Genomic DNA, 27,218 nt, shown 5'->3' on the forward strand with positions numbered 1-27,218 from the left:
TGGGAAGTATAAAACACGTTCTGTGTTGTTGGGAATCAAATTTACAAACAAATCCTTGGAACTAGAAAAGTCAAGGTGGGCAACTGCCCCCTCTTGCCCCCTTCTGCAGACGCCCATGCAAGGGACAAATGCTACAAAAACCGCAGAGGGGTCTGTTCCCAAGAGCTTACAATCAAAGGTTCTGAGCACAATCAGAACATAGAGAGAGAGAGGATTTGTTTGTATGTTGGCTTTGGAGAATACAAACAGACCTCCTAGAAACGCATTAAGCACTTGAGAGTGGAGCATATTAAACATAACACAGGATACGATCCTCCTCTTAACTTGCATTTGAATACTAATATCATATAATCTACACAACAACATGCAATTGGTTTTGATTTTTATTATTTGTGTTTTTTGAGTTATTTAGCTTTTTATTCAGCAGCTCTCTAGTTTGTAATTTTAGCATTCTGGTTGCTAAGGTCCATATTACCCCAGCAACCATGCACAGATTTGAATAAGACACTGGAATATGAATAGGAGAGGCCTGAATAGAAAGATGAGTAATAAAAAGTAGCAATAACAATACATTCGTAGCCTTACAGAGCATTTGTTTTTTTAGATGGGGTTGGTGACTCCTCATTTGAAAGCTCAAAAAAGGCAAATAATTGAAAATGTATAAAAAATAAATAACGAAGACCAATTGAGTGGTTGCTAAGAAATGGCCAGGCTATAACATACTACAAGTTAACTTAAATTGAAGCACAGCTAGGTTTGGCCTAGTGGCAAATGAACCTTAAGATCTGTAAGAGGCTCTGGTCTCCCATCGGGGGGAAAGAGCGTTTGGACCACTGGTTACCGTCTGAGAAGATCACAAGTGAAGGGCACATGACTGAGGAACTTGAAGCCGTGCTTGGATCGAGCAGATGTTTGTGCAAGAAGCTTCACAAATGGACTATTTTTATTTAACCTGGACTGAGGGAAAGACCATTTTAGTACAATGATATCAGCTGTAGCGCCGTGCAACTTGTGTATTAGTAGAAACTCAAACACATGCTCAGAAATATGGAACCACGTGTAAGTGTATCATGTCAGTGGCAGATTAATGAGATGTGAGGCCTCCAGGCTGCACCCACAGCCCCCCTTCAAGGCCCTCATACCCCCCAACATTTGTAAAACAGAAAGAGGGACAAAAATATTGTTGGACCACACCCATTTTATGACCACACCCCCTAAATACCACATCCTTTTTACAAAATTTGGCAGGTTATGGAAAGTTTAAACAAATTTTTTGGGGTTTTAGGGTCAGGTTTTGTGTGTTATTACAATTTTGCTAATGAAGGTTAATTGCCCTTTAAACTGCAAGTCACAGTTTCCCCAAGAGACCTGCTTATCTTAAATTGTTACAATTGTTTCTTTGCTTATCTTACATTGTTACAAAAGTATCCAAATGCACCAAATTGCATTGTATTCTGGGCTCTCTGCCAGAAGCCAATTAAGTTTCAGAAATTGTATATTTTTCTGGCTCTTCGGTGCAGGAGATCAAAGAGAAAGTTGATATATTTCAGTAACAATCCAGGACTGCAGGCTGAGCTGTCAAAATCCGGACTGTCCCGGGAAAAACGGGACAGTTGGGAGGTATTCTAGGCTACTGTTGGGTCCAGATGCATGTGAGCTCTCTATACTGGATCGGATCACTGGATCTACACATACCTGGATGCACGAACCTTCGCTCAGCTACTGCTGCTGACCGGCCCAACAATGTAAAAAAGAGCTAAATGGGCCCCAGATCACACTGGCCATTAATCTGCCCCTTATAACAGTGGCCATTAATCTGCCCCTGATCATGCAGGGCATGACGGAATGAAATGTAAGAAGGATTAAAAATAAATGTTTTGTTTATGGAATTATAGAGAGAGGCCTTTGCAATAAAACATAGTTTTACAATATGGGGGTTATTTATCAAAGTCGGAATTTATCTCGATATTTTCTGAAAAAAATTCAAACCAAATCCGCACAGTTTTTTTGGGCTTATTTATTAAAACACTTTCCAAAAAAGTTTGTTTGCAGGAAAAAAACGTGAAAAATCAGATTTTCATCCGGTTTTCACGATTTTTTCGGACATTTCACCCGAAAACTTTGGGATATTGCCAAAAACCCAGCGCACATCAAAAAATCATTGGGACTTCTTCCACTGACTTATATGCAACCTCGACAGGTCTGAGATGCCGGATTTTCAGATTCAGACTTTTTTCCATCCTCGGGGTTTAATAAATTCCGATTTTTTTAAAAGTCTGATTTTATAGAAAAAAAATCATGAATTTTTCGTGATTTTTGCATTCGAAGTTTAGTAAATAACCCCCTATATGTCTGCCAACTGAAGTTACAAGTTTTGAAAAACTTTATTGCATGTGAAAAGATGTGACCTGCAGGAAGTATGCCAATTTTTAGTTCATTCAATCAAGGCAAGACAACTTAGGGCAGAACTACATGGGCGATTTACATGCGTTCCGACATACAGACGCTGTATGTTGTGTCTGCATCCGCCAGTCGTATCGGACGCATGCTGCGGCAACACCCGACATTTCTATAACTCACCTTATTTTAGGCACATCCGACTTGACGCCAGCCTTTCGTCGCCTTGCGTCAGAACGCATGTAAACCGCCCATGTAGTTCTGCCCTTAAGCTTCATTTAATACAGCCCATTGTGTCTTGTAAATAGGTATAATACACAAGAGCCACGAATATCCTGTAACTTATATCCTTATAAATGGTGCTTAGTGATGTCATCAGTTATAAACGGTGCTCAGTGATGTCATTTCTATCACATAAGTTACTAAGGCTTGTTTATAATTGTGTAATAAATAATGCACCCCCTAGTGGGAAATTTGAGGATATTAGAAGTTACTTCTGAGTTCCATAACCTGTGTAATAGTGATGTGCGGGCATATCTGATACCCAAAGGGCCCACGGGTTGGTGTTACTTTCATGCAGTTGCATGCCCTTTAATATCTGATGACAAGCTCCACCATTTGGGAACTAGTGATGTCTGAGGCTGGTTTTGAGCAGGCATGAGAAAGCCACCTATCGTCTCACCCATGAGTCCCGTGGTTTCAGGTCGGCTCGTATATCACTATTGGGAACCACTGGCTTAAATGCTTTGAGAACATGATACGGTGATGAGATCAGATCAGAGTAATGTTCCCATGGCAGTTTACTAGTGAGTCAATAGGAATGCTTAATACTTACTGGGTAACTGGAAACAAAGGTTGGTGACCTAGTCTGACCTATAGAAAGAGATATAAACAAATTATAAACAACATGGGGGTAAAGCTGCCCATACACAAGTCGGCAGTTTATTGGAGCATTACTGACAGCTAGGTCAGATACGTATCTATGATGCAGGTTTGAAATTACTGTCAGGCGTGTGTCCCCAAAGTACCACAATACAGGAATTGGACCTGTTATCCAGAATGCTCGGATTTTCCTTCATACCTTCAGACAAAGTCTACTAGAAAATCATGTAAACATTAAATAAACCCAATAGGCTGGTTTTGCTTCCAATAAAGAATAATTATATCTTAGTTGGGATCAAGTACAAGGTACTGTTTTATTATTACAGAGAAAATGGAAATCATTTTTACAAATTTGGATTATTTGGAAAACATGGAGAGAGAGACAGAGACAGAGAGAGAGAGAGACAGAGAGAGAGAGAGAGAGAGACAGAGACAGAGACAGAGACAGAGACAGAGACAGATAACATGGGAGACATAATTTATGTAATTCAGCGCTTTCTGGTTTCCTGATAACAGATCCCATACCTGTAGCATCTGATTGTTGGCCCCCTGAGCAGCTCATACATTGTTCCAGTTTGGACTAGACCTCATAAAATAAGAGTATAATTAAGTGTATGGAATTGGCCATCATAACATTTTGAATATTATTCCCTGGGCGTCACAGAAGGACTGGGCTAGCCACAGAAATACCAAATCTTTTTTTCATCTCAATAGTTGACTGGATGAAATTTCCTTCTATTGTGTTAATCTACAAGGACGCCCCTATATCCCCCTCCCAAACACACACAACTCTGCTTAGTCCATTACCTGAAGTGATTCTGGGAGTAACTGGGCTCCCCGTTCTAGAGAACAAAGCCTGGGAAGCACTGCAGCTGCCACTGGAGTTTGCAGAGGAGTATCGGGACCTAAATAATATACAGCATGGTACAATATTAGGAAGGCATATAATCCAAAGTGCATTTAGTTAGGCTGTCCCTATCCTAAAGCAACTAAAGGAATAAATGAATCACATTTCTGCCAGCTTCTCATTTTTAAAGGGGTGGTTAATTTTAGTATGTTAGAGAATGGTCAACTTTTCAATTGGTCTTCATTGTTTATTTTTTAAAGTTTTCAAAAGGGGGTCACTGACCCCATCTAAAAAACAAATGCTCTGTAAGGCTACAAAGGTATTCTTATTGCTACTTTAGATTACTCGCCTTTCTATTCAGGCCTCTCCTATTCATATTCCAGTCCTTTATTCAAATCAATGCAATGGTTGTTAGGTTAATTTGGACCCTAGCAACCAGATTGCTGAAATTGCAAAATGGAGAGCTGCTGAATAAAAAGCTAAATAACTCAAAAACCACAAATAATAAAAAATGAAAACCAACTGCAAATTGTCAGAATAGCACTCTCTACATCATACTTAGGTTAACAGCCTCTTTAAATTGCCGTTACTATTATTGGTGATAATATTTTCTAATGAATATGGTGTCATGAATGAATTTTCTATAGGTACACATTATTATGCAAGACCTGTGCAGGAAAATCACCAGCTTTTCCTAAAATCGAGTGAAGCGGAAAAAAAAAAAAAAAACTTGAGTGGCAATAAGATGGAACCTGTTTAAGAATACAAAGAGGCATATTTATCAAAAATCATAGTTGTGTAAAGAAATTCCAAATAATCGCATCTCCATTGCAACTTTTCAACAATTTTGAGCATATGTCTGAAAAATCTAAAATGATTTAATCGCTTTAATCACCGTTTTCCAGGTATTTTAAGATCTTTTAGCAATTGCAATTGTTATGGGGGATAAAAAAAAACATGATTTTCAACTTGCCAAAATTAAGAAGCTACACAGCCCACTCGCTTCTATGGCAAGCGTCGAACTAGCCCACCGGTGCTGCCACCTCAGGGGCCCATACACTCCGCCGGATTTTTTTCCCAGTGTCCTGCAAGCCCAGTCCTACTCTGTCTGTAGCATCTCTACAGGTTTTACATGTGATGGTTCTATTTTCTTTTTCACAATTTTTTTTTCCATGATTCTGTGATTTTGCAGAGGTCTTGACAAACTAGAAGTTTTTATCACCTGACCCCTAAGACCCCCTTTCAGTTGTACATATAGTTAGTGTCAGACTAAAGCTGGCCATACACAGGGAGATCGCCAAATGAGTGGATCTCTCCCTGATATGTCCAGTGTCGGACTGGGACCAGGGGTCCACCCAAAAACCTTAGACCAGGGGCCCACTCTCAGGACTAGTATTCTAACTCTCCTCACTCAACCTCTTTTCTCCTACTCTCTATTCTTTACATACTATAAACCAATATTTCCATCTATTTAGCTTCATAGAAATAGGTAATGGCCATGAAATAGGCCAAATGTTTAGCAGCATGAGGGCCACTGACACCTGGGCTCACCGGGAGTTTTCCTGGTATCCCTGTGGGCCAGTCCAACACTGGATATGCCCAATGATCGGGTCACAATGCAGTTCATACGGGCGGTCAGATTGTGGACCAGATCAACTGACAGATGCGCCCGCGATCCGGCTGGATTTTTTATCCTGCCCGATCGAGATCTGGCCCGTTGGAGGGCCCCACACATGGGCCAATAAGCTGCCAACTCGGTCTGTCAACAGCTTTTATCGGCCCGTGTATGGGGGCCTTAAGACTCCCAGGGCACACCAGAGAACCCAACAGCAATGGTTTAATTTCACAACACTAATGTAATAGAAATAAGACATTGGTCATGGAATTTGTCATGAATTGTCACTGGCTGGTCTTAGTATACCCACCAGCAGACCAGTCTAACTCTGCATTTATTTACAAGATACTCACAGCCATGGATCAACTGCAGTAAAAGTTAAAAATTCCATCTCTATTTTCATTCAGTAAAAGACCATCACGGTATGTAGGGCAGGGGCGCAGAGGGCGGGACCATGCCGTAGATGGGCGTGTCAGTGACATCAGGGGGCAGGGCTATGACACAGCGATCGCCGATTGCCCGATCGCCGTGTCAATCAAGGGAATCCTGCCCGGTTTTCCTTATTTGGAAAACCGGCAGGAAGTTTTGACCCCCGGCAGCCCTTCAAAATACCGGGCTGTCCGGGTCAAAACCAGACAAGTGGCAACCTTAACGGTATGGCACAGGGTACAGTGCTTAGATAAAGAAGCTGCTGACGCATTTCGTAACCTCAAAAGGTCACTTCCTCAGAGCATAGTTTCTTGTTAGAACAAAGGTAAACTTTATAGACAGCAATGCAAACCATTTCAAGACTCTGCATATAGTACAAACATTGTAATGGTCATCTAGTATATTCCAGTACTGTACAACAATGTAATAAAGGCAGGGTGGGATTTAGACTCAAGGGAGCCCCTAGGTCCTAGTGCCCACCACCTGCATCCCCCTTTCCCCCTGCGCGCGAGAGCGCGTGCCAGAGAACTGGGGAGATGTGCTTCTCCAGTGCTCCTCATCAAGCGGCTGGGTGGCATGCCACCCCTAACATTTTGCTGCCCTAGGCCTCGCCACAAATCCGGGCCTGAATAAAGGCAAAAATATTATTGGTTGATCTTAGTTATGGGCCAGGGTGACTTTTGCTGATGTTACTACACAATTCTTTTATTACCTGGGAGTCTGATTGGCTTTGGTTGCTTCTTCTTCTAAATGGTTTCTGGTTTCCTCCTCTTGTACAGATTCTTCAGATTTGTCTGGAATCCACGCTGGGAGAGAGGGAGATGTTCGGTATGAAGCTACTGGCTGGAGGCAAAGAAACCAACATCAGAAACTGAGAAACTGTTCTTGTATCCAGCACCAGTTATATATATGTATATTTTGATGCAAATGACAAGTTCCTATGGGTGAGGCTCTGATCAAGTTCTGCTGTAAGGGTAGAACACTCCTAATCCTGCACTAAGGCAGGGAACCTCTTTAAGGAAATGTAACCTTCCTCTCTATAGTGACTGACTCTTCTCCTTGGAGTAATGTATTCTTGCTCCCTAGGTTTGCTGGCAGTGACTGGGGCCCACTATGCAGACATTATATCAGTAGGACCAGAGGTTAGTTACAGGGAGTTGTATAGTGAGCATGAGGAGGAGATACATGGTGTGGATCTGCTGGGCTGGAGTTTGTTAAATTCCTTTGCATTGCACACACAGCTGGAGCACACATACATTTTCAATTGTTTGCTGGGTCTTAGAAATCTAGCCTCAGCGTTGATGTCATATAGAAAAGTGCAGTGTTGGACTGGGGTGTGCAGGGCTGCAACATTAAGGGCCCCCCTCCCCACTTCCGCCTCCTCCGTTTTTTGGTGTACACCCTTTACCTCTTTGTGATTGCTAAATTTGCAACTGCAGGGGAGCATCTGCAGCATCCACAGGGAGAAGATCTGGGTTGCCAGGGGCCCATGAAGGCCGGGGCCCAACAGGGGGCAGAAACAGGTGGCAGGAGGGACTGAGCGTTGCTGAGTACAACTCTACAGAAGTGCAAAAAGTCCATTATGAATGGGGTTTTTACACAGTACTCACTGGGGGGAAATTTGCACGAATGCAACTGCCGTAATAAATGTAAATTAATCCTAGTGTCGGACTGGCCCACCGGGCATCCAGGAAAACTCCCGGTGGGCCCAGGTCAGTGGGCCCCTCCTGCTTTTTAAATTATTTCATGGTCATTATCAATTTCTATACAAAGAGGCTAAATAGATGGATTAATAGATTATAGTATGTAAAGAATAGAGACTATGAGAATAGAGGTTGAGTGAGGAGAGGAAGGATAATAGTACTGAGAGTGGGCCCCTGGTCTAAGGATTTTGGGTGGGCCCCTGGTGTTCCAGTCCAACACTATGTGGGGGCCCCTGAGGTAGCAGTCCCAGTGGGCCCAGGACCCCCAGTCCGACACTGATGAATCCTATAATGTTTCTGAAGCCTGCATCCCTTGATGTCATCTCTGATGTCAGCTGAGGGCTAGGCCTGAGTCTTAAAGTCTGTTCTCAACTTCAGGCTGGGTCAGGTACAGGTTAACCAACCCACACATCACTAATGTACACCATTTACAAAAAGATGCTAATCTTTTTCCAGTTCAACTATTTATTTTCTGAGCAGGAATCAGAGCCGGGCTAGGACAGCCAGGCACCCTAGGCAACTTGACTGGCCGCAGCACAGTCTGAGCGTACATGCGCAAATTGGCACTCGCGTGTGCATGCGTGGATTAGCGTTCGCACACGTGTGGATTGGCGTTCGCACATGCGCAGAAGTGCAATAGGCGCCGGAATAGCAGCAACAGTCAGGGAGAGAGGGGACCGGACACAGAAGGTAGGTGCCTGGTGCCCCCCCCAGCTTTGCGCACTAGGCACGTGTCTATATCATAAAAACTATAAGTGAAAAACAAGGAAACCTACAGAGAAAAAAGATCATAATAACGACTGTTACAATTTGAGTTAATGCTTGTAGGAGTGATAGTTCCCCTTTAATCAACTTATCATGACATGCTCATACAGAAGGGAGGATTATCTACAGGAGGGAATCCTCTTGTGCCCCTTCTGGCCAGATTTTTTGTAACTGACCCTATAGAATCTTCGTGGCTTGTTAAGTGGTTGCTGCAATTTTAACCTCTATCCACTAGATGGTGTAAAAGACCATTATTTGTCTGCTTTACATGAAATTTACCATATTCATTTGCCTTCTTCTTCTGACTTTACAGCTTTCAAATCGGAGTCAATGACCCCCATCTAAAAAACAGATGCTCTGTAAGGCTTTAAATATATTGCTATTGCTACATTTTATTAATCGTCTTTCTATTAAGGACCTCTCCAATTCATATTCCAGTCTCTTTTTCAAATCAATGCATGGTTGCTAGGATAATTTGGACCCTAGCAACCAGATTGCTGAAATTGCGTACTTGAGAGCGGCTGAATGAAAAGCTAAATAACTCAATAACCACAAATAATAAAAAAAATATATAAATTGTCTCAGGATATCACTCTCTATATCATACTAAAGGTTAACTCAAAGGTGAACAACCCCTAAAAAACATGGCACCTGCACCCGTAATTACACTTTGTACACTGCATTTACATAGTTACATTGTTAAGTTAGGTTGAAATTCAAAATAAATAGTGGGCACATATATACACATATCATACATGTATCAATACCTTTACTTACTGTAGTTTTACAGTAAGACACACTGCGATTCGGGGAGATTAGTCACTAGGCGATAAATCTCTTCTTCTTCGGGACAACTACATATATATATATATATCCCCAAACTGCCTCTCCTGCCTTCCGCTGGCTAGAATGTAAATCGCCGGCAGGATGGCACTCGGAGCGATTCGCTTTCCGAAGTTGCCTGAAGTTTCCTCGTGAGGCAACTTCGGGCGACTTCGGAAATCGAAGTCCTGAGAGTGCGATTTTTCATTTTAGCAGAGGAAAGGCAGTTCGGGGAGATTGTCGCCCGAAGAAGAGGTGATTAGTTTCCAGGTGACTAAATCTCCCCAAATCTGCCCATGTGCCCCTGCCCTAAAGCTGGCCATAGACGCAAATATCTGATAGTACGAATCGAGGATTCGTACGATTTTCGAACCGTGTGTGGAGAGTCCCGACATTTTTCGTCCAGCGGAGATCGGTCGTTTGGTCGATCGGACAGGTTAGAAAATTTCTGTCGGCTGCCGATAATATCTCTGCGTGTATTGCCGATCGTACGATTTTCAGTGGGAGACTGTCACTAGCTTTGGTTGGACATAGATATCGATTGCTGTCAGGGGCAGAACATTGCTGATCTGTTCTTTAACTAATCTGACTGGTAAGACTTTGATCTGAATGGTTAGTGGCGGGTCGGGAGATGGGAAAGTCCGATCGTACGATGATTCGTACGATCGGATCTTTGCATCTATGGCCAGCTTAACAGTAGATTCAGATCAAGAAAAGGATTGTATTGTGCAAATGTACCTAATTAGGAGTGTTCTGTATAAAAGGACATACGTTCCAAAGAGACACAGTAACTTTGGGGGAAGTGTAACCAATAGATAAGCAGAGAATGTAATCCCATAATTACTGTATGGCTCATGTTTTTACTTGCTAATTACAGCGTGACATCTTAGATTTACTGCTACTGGATATGATTTACTCACTAAGATTTATTGAGTATTGGAGTCAGTTGCAAACTGTTCATTATCCCAAGGCCTTTCCTGCAATTAGCTGCTTATACAGTGTATTCCCGTGTTTCACTTTGGAGTTGAAATGTAATCTATAAACACAGAGTTGCTTTGGAGAAAGAAACAGAACTAGAGTAAAAATAGTATCTGAGGGCCATGGACAACAGCCGCGGGCAGCTGAGAAGGAGGTTTATGGGGCAATAAACAACATGCTGGGATGATACAAAACGTATAACTATGTTAAAATTGAAAAACAAACAAAATATGCAAGATTAAAGGAAAAGTAAACCCTCCTTTTCTGATCTTTTTCACAGTTCCTCCACTGGATCACCAAATCAAGGTAAAATTATAGAGTTTCCAGAGTGTTGCAACACAAATTTGTGTGTGTCTTGACCCATAGAAAGTCCCGGGATAATGGCAGCAATATGGGGAGAAGATATAATCAAAAAAATGTAGAAATGACTTAATAGCAAAGCAACATAGGAGCATCAAAGAGGTGGTCGTGGTAAGTAGGGTTGCCACCTTTTCTGGAAAAAAATACTGGCCTTCCTATATAATTACCTTTTTTCCCTATTAATAACATTGGGATCAAACATAATTTTTACCGGTCAGGCCGGTAAAATACCAGCCCAGTGGCAACCCTAGTGGTAGGGCTGTTGTTCTGCTAATTGTTATTGTTTCTGCCCATGTTACTAAAAGATTGTCGCTTACAGTCTAGCATAGTAGTAAGATAGTAGTAACTTCACAGAAGGGCACTAAAGTGCAAATTACATGAAATACTCCTGGATTCATGTACGTCCTCAAGTGTAGTTTTGGTCCCTGCACTTTCCCCACAGTTGTGTGTAAAACCACTTCCATTAACAGGGTCAGGCTAAGCCAGCGGGACCCCAGAGAACCCAGACCTGATCCTTGCCTGCCTTCTTCTGTCGCTCCCCTACCTGCCCTCCCTCCCCAATCACCGAAAAAGAAAGTGAAGGTGCGCGTGGGGGGGCTGGTAGTGGAAGAGCAGGAGGGCGGCAGGAGCCACAGAGAGGGTGTGTGGGCCCAGGCCTCTGATGAAGTGTCAGGTTTACTGACACGAAACGCGTTAGATGTGAATCCCCCTCCTCAGCTATGTTAAAGCGCTCAATAAAGCCATTTATTTGATACTAACAAGCCAGACTCCGATAATGCTTTGAACAGCGCTATACAGCGATGACAGAGAGTGTGTGAGTAGAAGCCGGCTGGAAGGAGCCGATTCATCGCGAGAGCAGCAGTTCAGCAGGAGCTGGCGTGCAAGGGCAGAGCTCCGCCATTAATCACATCGAGTGCTAGAGTCCTAGAGTCCTAGAGTCCTAGAGCCACTGCCTCCTCGGACCAGACAGTAGCTCCAGGGTTCCCTCAGTGTCCTGCGTCGTATGCTTCATGTAAGTTGCACCAAAAGAACATGGTGAACACATCACTAACACACCACTGACCACTGCAAATGATGCCCGCAGACAGACCTCGAAAATATCTGGCACAGCTGCACCCAATTTGAGCACAGTTCAACGATCCCGGAATTCTGGGGAAAACCACTGCATTTTGGGTGAGAAACATGGCAATTGTGCTTGAAATTTTACTTTGCTCACTGTTCTTGCCAATGCACATGTGCCCTGTCAAGCGTATTTTCGTGACAACACTGAAAATTCACTTAAAATGCTAATATATTAAACACTTTAGGTAATTATGCCAGAGTATTTTGCCTCTACAATTGTAATGGGGAAATATATTATAAAGCAATGGCATATATGGGATATTAGCAAGGATGAAATGGAATCTGAATCCTAATTTACATATGTAAATAAGGGGGGAAGGGAAATCACTTGACTTTTCATCACAAAACATGGAAATAAAAATTTTTCCCACTGTTTCCTTTCCTGCTCCTAATTTGCATATGCAAATTAGGATTCGGTTCAGGATTCGGCTGGTTCTTTCACGAAGGTTTTGGGGATTCGGCTGAATGCCACAAATTGTATTCCGTGGATCCCTAGTATAGATAATGAGATGGACCTGTTGAAATTACTTGTAGGGGGAAAAAAAACATTGGCACTCATAATCATTTGGTGCCAAAATTCATCACACATTTAGTAAATTGCTGACGTGGTGGTGAATTTCTATTTTTGCCCGAAAGTTTGTCAAATGTGACATTTTACGCTTTAGTAACTATACCCCATAGTATTAACTTATAGTTAGTTGTCGTTTGAAATGAGCAAACATACCTGACCACTTGGGCGCGAAAGGACTGTGATACATTGGGGGTTGGTTCTGAAATACAACCTTCCTTTCCATACTAAATCAGTCGGAGGGTTATGGGAAACCTTGGAAGCAGATGCCCAAACCTGAAAACAGCAGAGGAGAAAGATAATAAATTACTAGTTGACTTAACCGATTAAACGGGAATATGCGCAGCAAACTGGAAAATGTTGTTCAGTGCATTGTATGTTGTTAGAAATAAAATACATGTGAACTATGTGTGTTGGGAGTATCTTTAACTGAGAAGGAACTGGGGATTTTTGTATAACAAGCCAGGTAGTGTCATTCAGTGGCTACTAAAGTTAATAAAGTGAGATTTGCCTAGGATGCACATAGGAAGGACCACAGTAGAGGACCACATTATCCTGTGGGATTTCCTAACCTGACAAATTAATATCTGGGGAATATTTGAACAGATATCTGGTGGTCAGTCAGATGGGCCCCTTACACAAGCCAATGAGCTGCCAATATACAAGTGATGTCCATGCTTTGACCGAGAAGGCTAATTTACCAACACAGTAAATTAGCCCTCCAAGTAGGGATGCACCGAATCCACTTTTTTGGATTCAGACGAACCCCTGAATCCGTTGGGAAAGATTCGGCCGAATACCGAACCAAATCCGAATTTGCATATGCAAATTAGGGGTGGGGAAGGGGAAACATTTTTTACTTCCTTGATTTGTGACAAAAAGTCACGCAATTTCGCTCCCACCCCTAATTTGCATATGCAAATTAGGATTCGGATTCGGCTGGGCAGAAGGATTCGGCCGAATCCGAATCCTGCTGTAAAAGCCCGAATCCTGGCCGAATCCCGAACCAAATCCTGGATTCGGTGCATCCCTACCTCCAAGTCTTAATCAGTGTACTAACTAGGTATGGGACCTATATCCAGAATGCTTGGGACCTGGTTAACAGATCTTTCCGTAATTAAGATTTCCATGCCATAAATCTACTAGAAAATCCTGTAAACATTAAAGGGATACTGAAAAAAAATTTTTTTCAAACTGAATCGGTTAATAGTGCTGCTCCAGCAGAATTCTGTGCTGAAATCCGTTTCTCAAAAGAGCAAACCGATTTTTTTATATTCAATTTTGAAATCTGACATGGGCCTAGACATATTGTCAATTTCCCAGCTGCCCCAAGTCATGTGACTTGTGCTCTGATAAACTTCAATCACTCTTTACTGCTGTACTGCAAGTTAGAGTGATATCACCCCTCTCCCTTTTCTCACCCAGCAGCCAAACAACAGAACAATGGGAAGGTAACCAGATAACAGCTCCCTACACAAGATAACAGCTGCCTGCTAGATCTAAGAACAACACTCAATAGTAAAAACCCATGTCCCACTGAGACACATTCAGTTACACTGAGAAGGAAAAACAGCAGCCTGCCAGAAAGCATTTCTCTCCGAAAGTGCAGGCACAAGTCACATGACCAGGGACAGCTGGGAAATTGACAAAATGTCTAGCCCCATGTCAGATTTCAAAAATAAATATAAAAAAATCTGTTTGCTCTTTTGAGAAATGGATTTAAGTGCAGAATTCTGCTGGAGCAGCACTATTAACTGATGTGTTTTGAAAAAAACTTGTTTTCCGATGACAGGATCCCTTTAAATACACCCCATAGGCTGGTTTTGCTTCCAATAAGGATTAACTATATCTTAGTTTGGATCAATTACAAGGTACTGTTTTATTATTACAGAGAAAAAGGAAATAATTTTTTTTAAAAAATTTAATTATTTGGATAAAATGGAGTCTATGGGAGATGAGTAATTCTGAGCTTTCTGCATAACGGGTTTCCAGATAATGGATCCCATACCTCTATTAGCAACAGATAGCCATCCCTCGCCAGACTTGCACATATGCAGTAGAGTAGATTTTGCTCTAGATTTTTTTATATGTGCCTAAATCTGCCAGGGAAAGGTAAGTAAAATGTTGCCACTTCTCTACTTTTATTCCCTGGGATGGTTCATTTTTTTTCTTAAAGGAGCACCATCAAAAAAAAAAAATTAATCCAATTCACTGGGGGGAGGGTTGCCTAAGGTTTAGAAACCGTACATGCAGCAGTATAGAAGCAGAACTAAAACCGAGGTCCTAGAAGCAAGCAGCACCAGAGCAACCTTACCGTAACATGCTGGCAGGCAGGAAGAAATGAATTTTGTGGAAAGCGGTAGATGGAGACTGGGTGGTTCCCTTCTAGCTGCCAGATGATATAACCACTCAGATCCACATGGCAGGAAGGGGAGGAGTTCCATATCCTGACAAAGTGACCGAAATCATTCACTTCAACAATCTTAAGGGGACAAGGAGACCTAAGAAAATAAAAGTTTTAAAAAATCGTGTTTAAATTTGAATATGCAAATGAAGGTTGTTGGATTAATGATTTTGGATATGTCCAAAGACAAGAACCACGCGCGCTCTCTGGTTCCATGTTTTAGCAATCATTAAAGGGCCACTATAACCTCAGCTAATATGTTGACATAGACATACACAGGCTAGGAGAGCATTGTTGTCCAATGGACAGCCCACGTGCCATATTTGACACTTCAGACTTCACAGACTTTTTAAAATAACATTGTCGATTTATTATAGCCCACCATTTGCATGTGGTATGACGGATGCCATGTGAATCCATGACTCTTATATCTCCTACCTTCCCTAACCCATATACATTTGTAAAGGTGTAATTGACACCTAACTATGGGGATCCATCTCATCCACCCTCCTTAATGCTCATTGGAGTAGGGGAAATATTTAAGGAAAGATAAGGGTCTATATTGCAGAACCTCAAACCCTCAGATAGGTATAATGCCAGGACTGGCAATCTGTGGGTTCTGGCAAATGCCAGAGGGGTTGCTGTACAATGCCATAGAAAGTCACTATTTAGTGGGCTGGTTGGGCCCCCATGTACTTGAAATGGCAGGGCCTAGTTTAACTCCCAGACCTGATAGGGATTTAGAATTCAATGGCCTAGGGAAAGGGTCATGCATTGATTGTTTCCACCCACCCCAAAATCCCCTGGAACTACTCAGGAAGCACCAATACACTACAGCATGTATATTCATGGGAAACAAACACAGAGTCTTCCTCAAGGTTTGCAGAAAAAAAAATGAAAAACATATTGTTATACCACTGGGTTGAGAGTTTTTATAGGAGAAGAAACCTGCCACCCTGCATAAGGTCACCCGTTTAATATTGCTGAACATCTAACTGTCTCTTTCCCAGTCTATGGCAGTGCTAGGATGAGTGCATTTGTACAAACACACAGTTCTACACACAGACATAATGAGGATAGGTGGCATCCTTGCCTTTTGCAGACAGACTAGCGGGAGCCATGCAAGCACAGGTCTAGTGCCAACAAGCAACGATTGCAGCCAGTGGAGGAAGAATTCCAGATGTTCTGTGTACTTTGTCAGGTGCCGCAGGGCAACTTGCTTGGAACATAAAATACATTTGTTAAATAATCAGCCTGGAGGGCTTCCCATGGAGATAGTATCTGGGACTCCAAAACACATTACTCACCAGTAACATACAGTGTTGGCTTTCTCATTTACTGTTTTTCACAGATGCCTGTGCTTTTAGGAGTGTGTTACATTCACCTATGTATAGAAGATACCTGGGTGTATCCAGATAAGGGGGTTTCTGTATTATGGAATGCTATAAAAAAACACTTAAAAGCTATAAAGAACACTTAAAGTAGAACTAAAGCTTAACTAAAGAAGTAGGCTGTACTAGAGTCATGCGCGGGTCCATTTTTTGGGACCCGAACCCGACCTGTACCCGCAACCTGCAACCCGCACCCGCAACCCGCATTCTTACCCGCTTGGACCCGCAACCCGACCCGACCCGCAAGTACCTTCTCTGCAACCCGGACCCGCGACCCGCTGACCATCAAGAATCAGGAAGTGCTGTCATTATAAACCGGAAGTGACATCATCGGAAGTAGATATGATCAGGAAAAAAAGGAGTAAAACCGGAAGTGCTGTCATTGTGTACCGGAAATTACATCATCGGAAGTGGGCGTGACCAGAAAAAAGGAGCAAATATTTATATTGAGAAGACCCGCAGCCCGACCCGCAACCCGCAAACCCGCAGAACCGCCGACCCGCAGGTATACCCGCACCTTGAACTTCAACGAAAAACCCGCATGGTACTGCAGCAGGTTTTTGCGGGTACCCGACCCGCTGCAGGACTCTAGGCTGTACATTATGTTTTGGGTTTTTGTACCAGCCCAAGGCAACCACAGCCCTTTAGCAGTAAAGATCTGTGTCTCCAAAGATGCCCCAGTAGCTCCCCATCTTCTTTTCTGCTGATTCACTGCACATGCTCTGTGCTGCTGTCACTTACTGAGCTTAGGGACTGACTCACAATATACAGTACACATAGAATAGAAATGTCACAGGATAAGGCTGATTAGTAATTAATACAGTGCAATTAGTGCAATTACCATCAGAATTTAATAATCAGCCCTGTAGCATCAGTTTAATTTACAGGCAAACCTCATTTTCTGCAGGATAATTTGCAACAACCCCTAAGCTTAGCTTCTCAACAGCTGCTCAGAGACCACTGAGCATGTGAGTGTCACAGACACTTTCCAAGATGGTGACCCCATGTGACACGTTTGAAGTCCTGGACCTGGATCATTTCTGCTATTGAGAAGCTGAAACTTTAGGCTGGTACAATAACTGCAGTATATCAAATATGGCATTTTTACCAATATTAATTTTTAGAGTTTAGTTCTGCTTTAGGGCAGAGACACACACAGTTATTTCGGGAGTTTAGTCACCCAGCGACAAATCGCTTCTTCTTCGGGTGACTAATCTGTCCGAACTGCCTTCCCGTCGGCTATAATGTAACACTTAGTTTTCAGAAGTTTCACTTCGGGCGACTTCAGAAAGCCGAAGTGATCCAAGTGCCATCCTGCCGGTGATTTACATTCTAGCCGGCGGGAAGGCAGTTTGTGGAGATTAGTCGCCCAAAGAAGAAGCGATTTGTCGCTTAGCGACTAATCTCCCGAAATAGCAGCGTATGCCTCTGCCCTTAAACCCATAGCATTGATCTGACATCAACATGCAAAACTAAGAATCTCATACTACTACTTGAGAACGTAGGAAATGCCTACTGGTCAGGGATGTTAGATAATGTACTCCTAGGCTAGCGCTATCTAACTAGGGGCCTGTAAACTAGATGTCATCCTCCAATGGATTTATTTGCCCCCTCAGCTGTTCAATAGCTTTTTTAAAGTCTTTGGATAATATCATTTTAAAATTTTATTATAATAATTAAATGGATTCTGGTATGGAAACAGTTGGACAGCACTGCCTTAGGTTATGAAAGGGTGTTAAGGACCCGAGTGTAGAAAACCAGAGGACCCGAGTAAGAGTTACTGTACACCTCAGTAATCATCATGGGGAGGGAATCAGTGAATAAGGACTGGGGTCAGTACAGGCCAGCTCCTGCTTGGGCTCACTTTAGAACTAAGAGTTAAGTTTGGGGTAGTTCATAGAGCAGTAGACTAGAGCATAAGGATTTGTACCCAGGAGTGAACTGACAGTGTAGGGATTGTAGTTGACAGATTCACAATTGAAAATTCTGTTGGACAAGGGCTGCATCAATCAGGGTTGGACTGACTGAAAAAAACCCGGTGGTCCCTGGTCCTCATGGACCCCCTGCTGGCCTAGACCTGCTCCCCCGATCAGCTGGCCCCAAAACAACAGTATGTGCATGCCATGTGCTGGCAGTTTGGAACTCGGTGGGCCCGAATGCTCCAGTCCAACATTGGCATCAATGCATTTATGCTTCCCATAAGCACACAGACATCAAATGAGCCCCTCTCTGCTACCTCCCCGCAGAGTCTATTTCAATAAACAGTGCCTCTCATAGTAAAGCAGACGGCATCTTCTGAAACCTCTTGTTCTTTTCCGATCATTTCGGGAACACGAAGCTTGCTGGCGTATGTGCAGTTGAACATACTCCGGTTTTACCTTCAACTGTGCATCATCATCATCATCATCATCATCATTTATTTATATAGCGCTGTCAAGATACGCAGTGCTTTACTGCAGTTATAGCAAACAGGGAATAAATGGTGGATAACAGACAAGGATTACAGAGTACAATAGGGTTTACAAACTAAAGGTTAGGGTACAATTGAGACATTAGGATTGTATAAACACTTTGTCATTTTTGATACAGCAATGATTAATTAAGGTACATCGAATAGGCCTCTTTAAACAGATGGGTCTTTTAGGAGCGCTTGAAAGTTTGGAAGGAAGGAGAAAGTCTGACAGCTTGTGGCAGAGAGTTCCAGAGAAAAGCAGAAGCCCGAGAAAAGTCTTGTAGACTAGGCATGCGCCAGCAAGCTCAGTGTCGCTATCTGATCAGAAAAGAACACAAAGATTCAGAAGATGGCGCCTGCTATCTCCGCTGTGCATTTCTGCTTGTAGACGTCAGCTTTATTATGAGATGCACTGTTTACTGAAATAGACTCTGTGGGGAGGGAGCACAGAGGGGGCTCATTTAATGGCTGTGGACTATTGTCGGGGGGGTTAGTTCTCCTTTAAGCTGATCTTTAAATGTACATTCAGTAGGGATGCAATGAAACTACAATTTGTGAAAGATTCAGTTGTATACCGAACCGAATCTGAACACTAATTGGCATATATATATTAGGAATCCAAGAAAAAAATTGTAACATTGTTTGTGTGACGAAAAGTCACCTGAATATTTGGATTTGGATTAGTTTCAGCCAGGCACTAGGATTTGGCCAAATCTGAATTACTAAGTAATGGCACATATCATACACACTGGCATCAAAGAATACAGATTCTACCTAAGGTCTACAAAGGTCATTTTCATAGGCCCATCCATGTACTCCAGCCTCTCCCTAAAAGCATATACAGGTATGGGGCCTATTATCCAGAATGTTCGGGACCTGGAGCTTTCCAGATAACGGGTCTTTCTGTAATTTGGATCTTCACACCTTAACTTAGACTACTAGACATCATGTAAACATTAAATAAACCCAATAGGTTGGTTTTCCTTCCAATAAAGATTAATTATATCTTCGTTTGGATCAAGTACAAGCTACTGTTTAATTATTAAAGAAAAAAAGGAAATAATTTTTTAATTAATTAATTTTGATGGTGTCTATCGGAGATGGCCTTTCCGTAATTCGGGAACTTTCTGGATAACGGGTTTCCGGATAACAGATCCCATACGTGTACATCACGGTGGGGAACATGCTGGCCTCACTCCTATGATGATGATGTATATAGACAAAACTCTCATAAGTTTTACAGAATCATGGGAAAATGGTCCATCATATCTGAAAAGCTTACTAAGCCTTACTAAATTATCCCTAATATGGTAGGATATCTAAATTCACACCATGCAGGCATTAATCTATTAATGGTTAATGTATTTAATTAGTGAGTTTTTTTATATACATGTAAAGGTATAATGCTTTCAAACAAATATAAAAAGGTAGGGTTTAGTTTACCTTTCTTTACAACTGTACTCTATGACCACACACTGTTATATAACATACAGCTGTGTCTGTTCTTGTCATTATTTTTCAGCCAAATGCCCTTTAAATGCGATTGTTTGCACATCACAATGAGTAAGTAGCAGATCTTTGAAACCTCACACAACTGCGAGTAGAAATGAAATCCACGTTCTCTCTTTACACGTGAATGTGTTCTGAGCAGGTATCCAACACTGTCATATACAAATATCTCTGCCTGACACTGACCAATCATCGCTCGCTTCCTTGCACACAAATGACTCACAACACAATCAAGTGGGTGAGTCACTATATTTATTCACGAGCCTCAAGCTAAAATACACAATCGTGAGCTTTACTTCTGGAATAGGATATGAAATAGTGAATCAGTGTGAATGTATACACTATAATTATAAGCAGGGTTGAACGTCCCATTATATTTCATTATATAGATATAAATAGATAAAGTATAGGGGCAAGGTTTATTTTGTGCTCAGAACATCCCTTCTTTTTGAGCTGGCATTTATCCATATTCATTGTTGCCATCATGGCACAATATTTGTCAAAATTGGAGCATTGCAAGATTAGAAATAACAAATAAAAATTATACACTGATTGGAAATATGCTTGGACCTCCTTTATTGACAAAGATTTGGGTATTTTTGTGTATAACAAGCTGTGTAACTCTAGGCAGTGTTATTCAGTGGCAACAAAATCAAATAAAGTGGTGTCTTGAAAAAAACAAGTACTGTCTTGTATAAAAAAGGGAGGGAAGTAAACATAATTTTACCTCCTTATAGATCTCTGATAAGGCCTCACCTTGAGTATGCAGTGCAGTTTTCAGCTCCAATCCCTAAGTAGGATCTGAATGAGCTGGAGAGACTCCAGAGATGTGCACATGGTAAAAGGAATAAAAGATTTACACTGGGGACAGGGATTGTTTGAAAGTGTGTAGGATTAGCCAGACCAAGGATGACTTTCAAATAGTTGGTCAGCTTAAATATATTACTATAAAATGTTTAATGAAGTACAGGTATGGGATCTGTTATCCGGAAACCCATTATCTAGAAAGCTCCGAATTTCAGAAAGGTTGTCTCCCATAGACTCCATTATAATCAAATAATCCAAATTTTAAAAAATGATTTCCTTTTTCACTGTGATAATAAAACAGTAGTCTAGGGATGGGCAAATTTTGACCAGTTTGGCAAAAAATTTGCTGCTGGCGAAATGGGACATTTTTTTTGACGCACGTCTTTTGTTTTTTTCTTTTTTACACACAACGCCATACAAGTCTATGGGCGTCATTTCTGTGGCGAAACAAGGTTACAAAATTCGCCCATCCCTAAACAGTAGCTTGTACTTGGTCCAAACTAAGATATAATGAATCCTTAGTGGAAGCAAAACAAGGTAATTGAGAGAGAGAGAGAGAGAGAGAGAGAGAGAGAGAGAGAGAGAGAGAGAGAGAGAGAGAGAGAGAGAGATGAACAGTTCCTTTACCTGGGTGCCCAAGCTGAAATTAGTCTTCCAAAGATTTATTATGTATGGCATTTAAGCCCCACACAGGGACCTTCGTCAGGAGGCAAACAGTGCCTGATGAAGGTCCCTGTGGTTGACCGAAACACAGATAAACGCACGCATAATAAATCTTTGGAAGAATAATTCAGCAAATCCTATGAGTGCCATTCTTCTACATTGTTCATATATATATATATATATAAGCTTCAGAAAGTACCTGCACTTTAACCCTCTCAGTTCGTGGTGGGTGCCCGGTCAAATGGTATTATGCAACTTGTCAAGATGGACCAGCACTCCAGTTTGTTCAATCAAACGTGAATATTTATTTGAATAGTCACTCTCGTGTCCAACGTTTTCGGCCCACATCTGGGCCTTTATCAAGGATGATAAAGGCCCAGATGTGGGCCGAAACGTTGGACACGAGAGTGACTATTCAAATAAATATTCACGTTTGATTGAACAAACTGGAGTGCTGGTCCATCTTGACAAGTTATATATATATATATATATACATATATATATATATATATATATATATATATATATATATATATATACACACGTTAGGGATGCACCAAATCCAGGATTCAGTTCGGTATTTGGCCAGGATTCGGCCAGGATTAGGCCTTTTTAAGCAGGATTCAGATTCGGGCGAATCCGGATCCTAATTTGCATATGCAAATTAGGGACGGGAGGGAAATCACATGACTTTTTGTCACAAAACAAGGAACTTAGGAAGTAAAGAATGTTTTCCCCTTCCCACCCCTAATTTGCATATGCAAATTCGGATTTGGTTCGGTATTTGGCCGAAACTTTCGCGAAGGATTCGGGGGTTCAGCCGAATCCAAAATAGTGGATTCGGTGCATCCCTAATATACATACAGTATATGCACTGGGATGACGGTAATTGAGCCCTATAGTCTTCAATTATATAGAGAATTGTAAAGTCTGTGTAGAAAAGGAAAGAAGACTTGAGGTGGAAATCATGAATGATAGTTTATGAAGCAGTGCAGGTGGCACATACAGCTTTAGAAATGCGGGGAATGTGGAAAATATTTATAAAGTTAGCTCTGTACATGTCTGATCTTATACTGTATAGTAATGCTGCTTGCCTGTGTGTAAAGAATGATGGAGAAAAAGTAAATGCTAGGGATCAATAGCTTATGTGAAAGCAAATTCCACAAAAACACATTACTGAGTATTTCCAGTGCTCACAGGCAATAACACAGCATCCAAACTCCCTACCCCAGTAATAAAGTACATTGCCACTTTGGGGTATAACGTACTTCATTTGTATTCACATATGTAATGTGGGCTTTAAAAACAAGGCATTTTTTAATGTTGGTGCCTCACAATATCTCAGAACTTTGTTGCCCCTTGAAAGGGTATCAAATAGTCCACTGTGTCACCAAAACTACAGAATAAACAGTGACACCTCCCTTAGGAAAGAGAAAAAAATGTCTCCTAAAGTGCAATATTCACTCACTGATCATGCACTTTTGGGGACCTAGTCAATGTGGTAATTGCTCTACAGAACTAGAAAGCACATACAGGTATGAGAACCGTTCTCTGGAAACCCGTTATCCAGAAAGCACCAAATTACGGGAAGGCCATTTCCCATATTGATTTTAAAGGCGTTATTCACCTTTGAGTATGATGTAGAGAGTCATATTCACAGATAATTTACAATTGATTTTCATTGTTTGGAATGTGTGGTTTTTGAGTTATACATTTTTTTATTCAGCAGCTCTCCCGTTTGCAATGTCATCAATCTGGTTTCTAGGGTCCAAATTCCCCTAGCAACCATGCAATGATTTGAAAAAGAGACTGGTATATGAATAGGAGAGGTCTGAATAGAAATATGAATAGTAAAAACATACCTCCCAACTGTCCCTTTTTCAGAGGGACAGTCCCTCTTTTGACAGCTCAACCTGCAGTTCCTCATTTGTACTGGAAAGTCCCTATTTTCTCTGCACTGAACAGCCAGAAAAAGAAACAAAGTTTCTCACTTAAAGGGCACGTAAAGGCAAAACAATAAAATCCAGTTTTTACTTTCTTTAATGAAAAGAAACCTATCTCCAATATACTTTAATTAAAAAATGTGTACTGTTTTTATAAGAAACCTGACTGTATGCAGTGAAATTCTCCCTTCATTTACTGATGTGGATAGGAATTGTCAGACGGTCCCTAACTGCTGGTAGGGAAACAATCATACTTTTGAACAGCAAAACTTACTTCCCAGCCTTTCAGAACTCCAGCAGCTTTGTTTGTTTCCCTGTTTTGATCATTTCTGACAATCCCTAAGAAGCCCAGACCACACTGAGCATGTGCACAGTCTTGGTCTTGAAAAGATGTTTAACAAAGTCACAAGATGGTGACCCCCTGTGGCCAACTTTGAAAGCATAAATCATTTTTTGATTAGGCTTGTGGTGCAGTAAGTTCATGTTTATATTTAGTATATAAAATACAGCATTTCTAGCATTATTATATTTTAGACTTTCCTTGTCCTTTAATTAGCTTTTAGCAGAGAGCACAGAAATCAGATACTTTGTAACAATTTTGAGATACAAAAAAACAGTTTAGATAAGGAGAAATATTTTCAAACTTTCATAACCTGCCAAATTTTGTAAAATGAAAATGGTAATTAGGGGGTGTGGCCACATAAAGGGGCGTGGTAGAAAAAATTGCTGTTCTACATGCACAAAAAAATGTTGTCCCTCTTTTTACTTCCAAAATGTTGGGAGGTATGTAAAAATTGCAATAACAATACATCTGTAGCCTTGCAGAGCATTTGTTTTTAGATAGGGTCAGTGACCCCCATTTGAAAGCTGGGAAGACAGAAGAAAAGGGCAAATAATTAAAAAAAAACAACTATAAAAAATAAATAATGAAGGCCAATTGAAAAGTTTCTCAGACCTGGCCATACTAAAAATTAACTTAAAGGTAAACTTCCCCTTTAGGTCTAAGGTCTGTTGGGCTTAATGAAGTCGTTTGCACATGGATAGGAAACTGGCTACAGGATCGGGTACAGAGGGTGGTTGTTAATGGGACATTCTCTATTTGGAGTAAGATTCTTAGTGGGGTCCCCCAGGGCTCGGTATTAGGTCCACTTTTATTTAACTTGTCCATTAATGACTATGGGGAGGTTATTGTAAGTAATGTATCAGTGTTTGCAGATGACACAAAACTATCCAGCCCAATTAATTCCATCCAGGATGTGGCATCCTTACAACAGGATCTTGACAAACTGGCAATCTGGGCAGCTAAGTGGCAAATGAGATTCAATGTTGATAAATGTAAAGTCATGCACCTGGGATGTAAAAATATCCACTTATACCCTTAATGGGACTGCACTAGGCAAATCCATTATGGAAAAGGACCTTGGAGTCCTTGTAGATGATAAACTTGGCTGTAGCAAGCAATGCCAGTCAGCAGCATCAAGGGCAAATAAGGTCTTGAGCTGTATTTAAAAGGGCATAGAGTCACAGGAGGAGGGGGTCATTCTGCCACTTTATAGAGCGCTGGTAGGGCCCATCTAGAATATGCCATACAGTTTTGGTCCCCATCACTCAAACAGGACATTATTGTATCAGAGAGAGTACAGAGAAGGGCAACTAAGCTGGTGAAAGGTATTGAAAATCTTAGCTAGGAAAGACTGGCCAAATTGGGGATGTTCACGCTGGAGAAGAGGGACTTAAGGGGTGATATGATAACTATGTATAAATATATAAGGGGATCATATAATAATCTCTCTAATGCTTTATTTACCAGTAGGTCTTTCCAGCTGACACGAGGTCACCCATTCCGATTAGAAGAAAAGAGGTTCCGCCTAAATATTCGGAAGGGGTTTTTACAGTGAGAGCCGTGAAGATGTGGAATTCTCTCCCTGAATCATTCGTACAGGCTGATACATTAGATAGCTTTAAGAAGAGGTTGGATGGTGTTTAGCAAGTGAGGGAATACAGGGTTATGGAAGATAGCTCATAGTACAAGTTGATCCAGGGACTAGTCCGATTGCCATTTTGGAGTCAGGATGGAATTTTTCCCCCTTTGAGGCAAATTGGTGAGGATTCAGATGGGTTTTTTTTTTGCCTTCCTATGGATCAACTGGCAGTAAAGCTGGCCATAGACGCAAAGATCTGATCGTATGAATCAAGGCGATTTTCGAACTGTGTGTGGAGAGTCCCGAAATTTTTCGTCCGGCGGAGATCGGTCGTTTGGTCGATCAGAGAGGTTAGAAAATTTCTGTCGGCTGCCGATAATATCTCTGCGTGTATTGCCGATCGTACGATTTTCAGTGGGAGACTGTCACTAGCTTTGGTTGGACATAGATATCGTACGATTGCTGTCAGGGGCAGATTGCTGTTCTTTAACTAATATGACTGGTACAGCTGGTATGGCCAGCTTTAGGCAGATATAAAAAAAAAAAAAAAAAGTTGAACTTGATGGACATGTGTCTTTTTTCAACCTTACTTACTATGTTTCTATGTTACTATGTAATGAAATGAGGCAAATCTTTAAGAATAATTAATTTTTTCTCTGTAATAATAATACAGTACCTTGTACTTGATCCCAACTAAGAATAAGATATAATTGGTCCTACAAACTGGAAAAACACTGTATTGTGGGGGAAAAAACATGGCAATTGCACTCAAAACCGCACTTTGCTCCCTGCACTTGTGGCCGTTAATGAAGCCTGTGTGTGTGTGTGTGTATCCATAAAGTGCACTCAAGGGGTTTTCACTGCTTAAACTACCGGACTCTTCTTACTTTCCAGGGATTCTTAAACTGTGGGTCAGGACCCAAAAAATGAGTCCTCGTGCTATTTAGGGAGGGTTGCTGAATTCAGTTATATTCAGAAACCCTGATGAAAACAAAGTATATCAACCAAAGCAAACCCTGCTCCAAGCCCCCTGAGCAAATAAAAAATACAGATTTTCTACAAAGCTAGAAGAACCTAATATTTTTCTGCATATATTTACCTTGAAAAATGTTGAGTTTCCATTAGTGGCTGCCCTGTGCTGTTCGGATATTTCTGCTAACGTGTTACCTCATTATTGTTGATGTTTCCATGGCATCTAGGTATGCCGCTTGGCCCAGTCATAAACTCTCCGGCCTGTTACAACAGAGCAAAGTTCATTGACTAAAGGAAGCCATTCTGTTATATGATTCTCCTGTAGTAAAAACAAACTCTTCTATTTCCCCCCCCCCCCGGGTCCTTAGTGGGATGAACCTGATAAAGTGGAAAATAATCTATTACAGAATGTTTTATTTATGGAATGAACATGAAGCCTAAACCATCATATTTTTTTCTTTTGACGTTTAACATAAATCCTTTTTTCATTTTCATGTCAGTTAAAAGAGTTTTCTTACACTCGGGGGGGGGAGCCAAATGTTAGGCACCCCCAAGTGAATGTATTTACTTACGTGAAACCCCGGGTTGGTGCTCCTATCAGCAGCGCCGATTCTAAGCTAATAGCCGCCTGAGGCGGCTGCTGCAATGCCGCCCCCCTCGTCGGCTT

The 27,218-nt window shown here is 41.5% G+C and overlaps 1 protein-coding gene across 1 annotated transcript; it reads right to left on the reverse strand.

Annotated features, from left to right (window-relative positions):
- Positions 1-612: 612 nt before the first annotated feature.
- On the reverse strand, positions 613-26,929 carry LOC108713896 (lamin tail domain-containing protein 1-like). The gene is made up of 7 exons (XM_041589994.1): positions 26,679-26,929; positions 14,803-14,989; positions 12,645-12,764; positions 6,883-7,013; positions 4,087-4,184; positions 3,233-3,270; positions 613-957 (listed from the first exon to the last, which is right to left on the reverse strand). The coding sequence occupies exons 1-7, from the start codon at positions 26,699-26,701 to the stop codon at positions 838-840; spliced, it is 717 nt and encodes a 238-aa protein (XP_041445928.1). The 5' UTR covers positions 26,702-26,929; the 3' UTR covers positions 613-837.
- Positions 26,930-27,218: the final 289 nt, after the last annotated feature.

The sequence above is a fragment of the Xenopus laevis genome, chromosome 4L (assembly GCF_017654675.1).
Source record: "Xenopus laevis strain J_2021 chromosome 4L, Xenopus_laevis_v10.1, whole genome shotgun sequence".
NCBI lineage: Eukaryota > Metazoa > Chordata > Amphibia > Anura > Pipidae > Xenopus > Xenopus laevis.

Bases quoted from the DNA above. Each gene is read 5' to 3' on its own strand.
- LOC108713896 (XM_041589994.1), bottom strand. From the start codon at position 26,701: ATGGAAACTCAACATTTTTCAAG. The intron at 7,014-12,644 runs GTATGTTTGCTC...CTTTGCCTCCAG, and splicing joins TTTCGCGCCCAAGTGGTCAG to CCAGTAGCTTCATACCGAAC. The intron at 3,271-4,086 runs GTAATGGACTAA...CTCTTTCTATAG, and splicing joins TACTCCCAGAATCACTTCAG to GTCAGACTAGGTCACCAACC.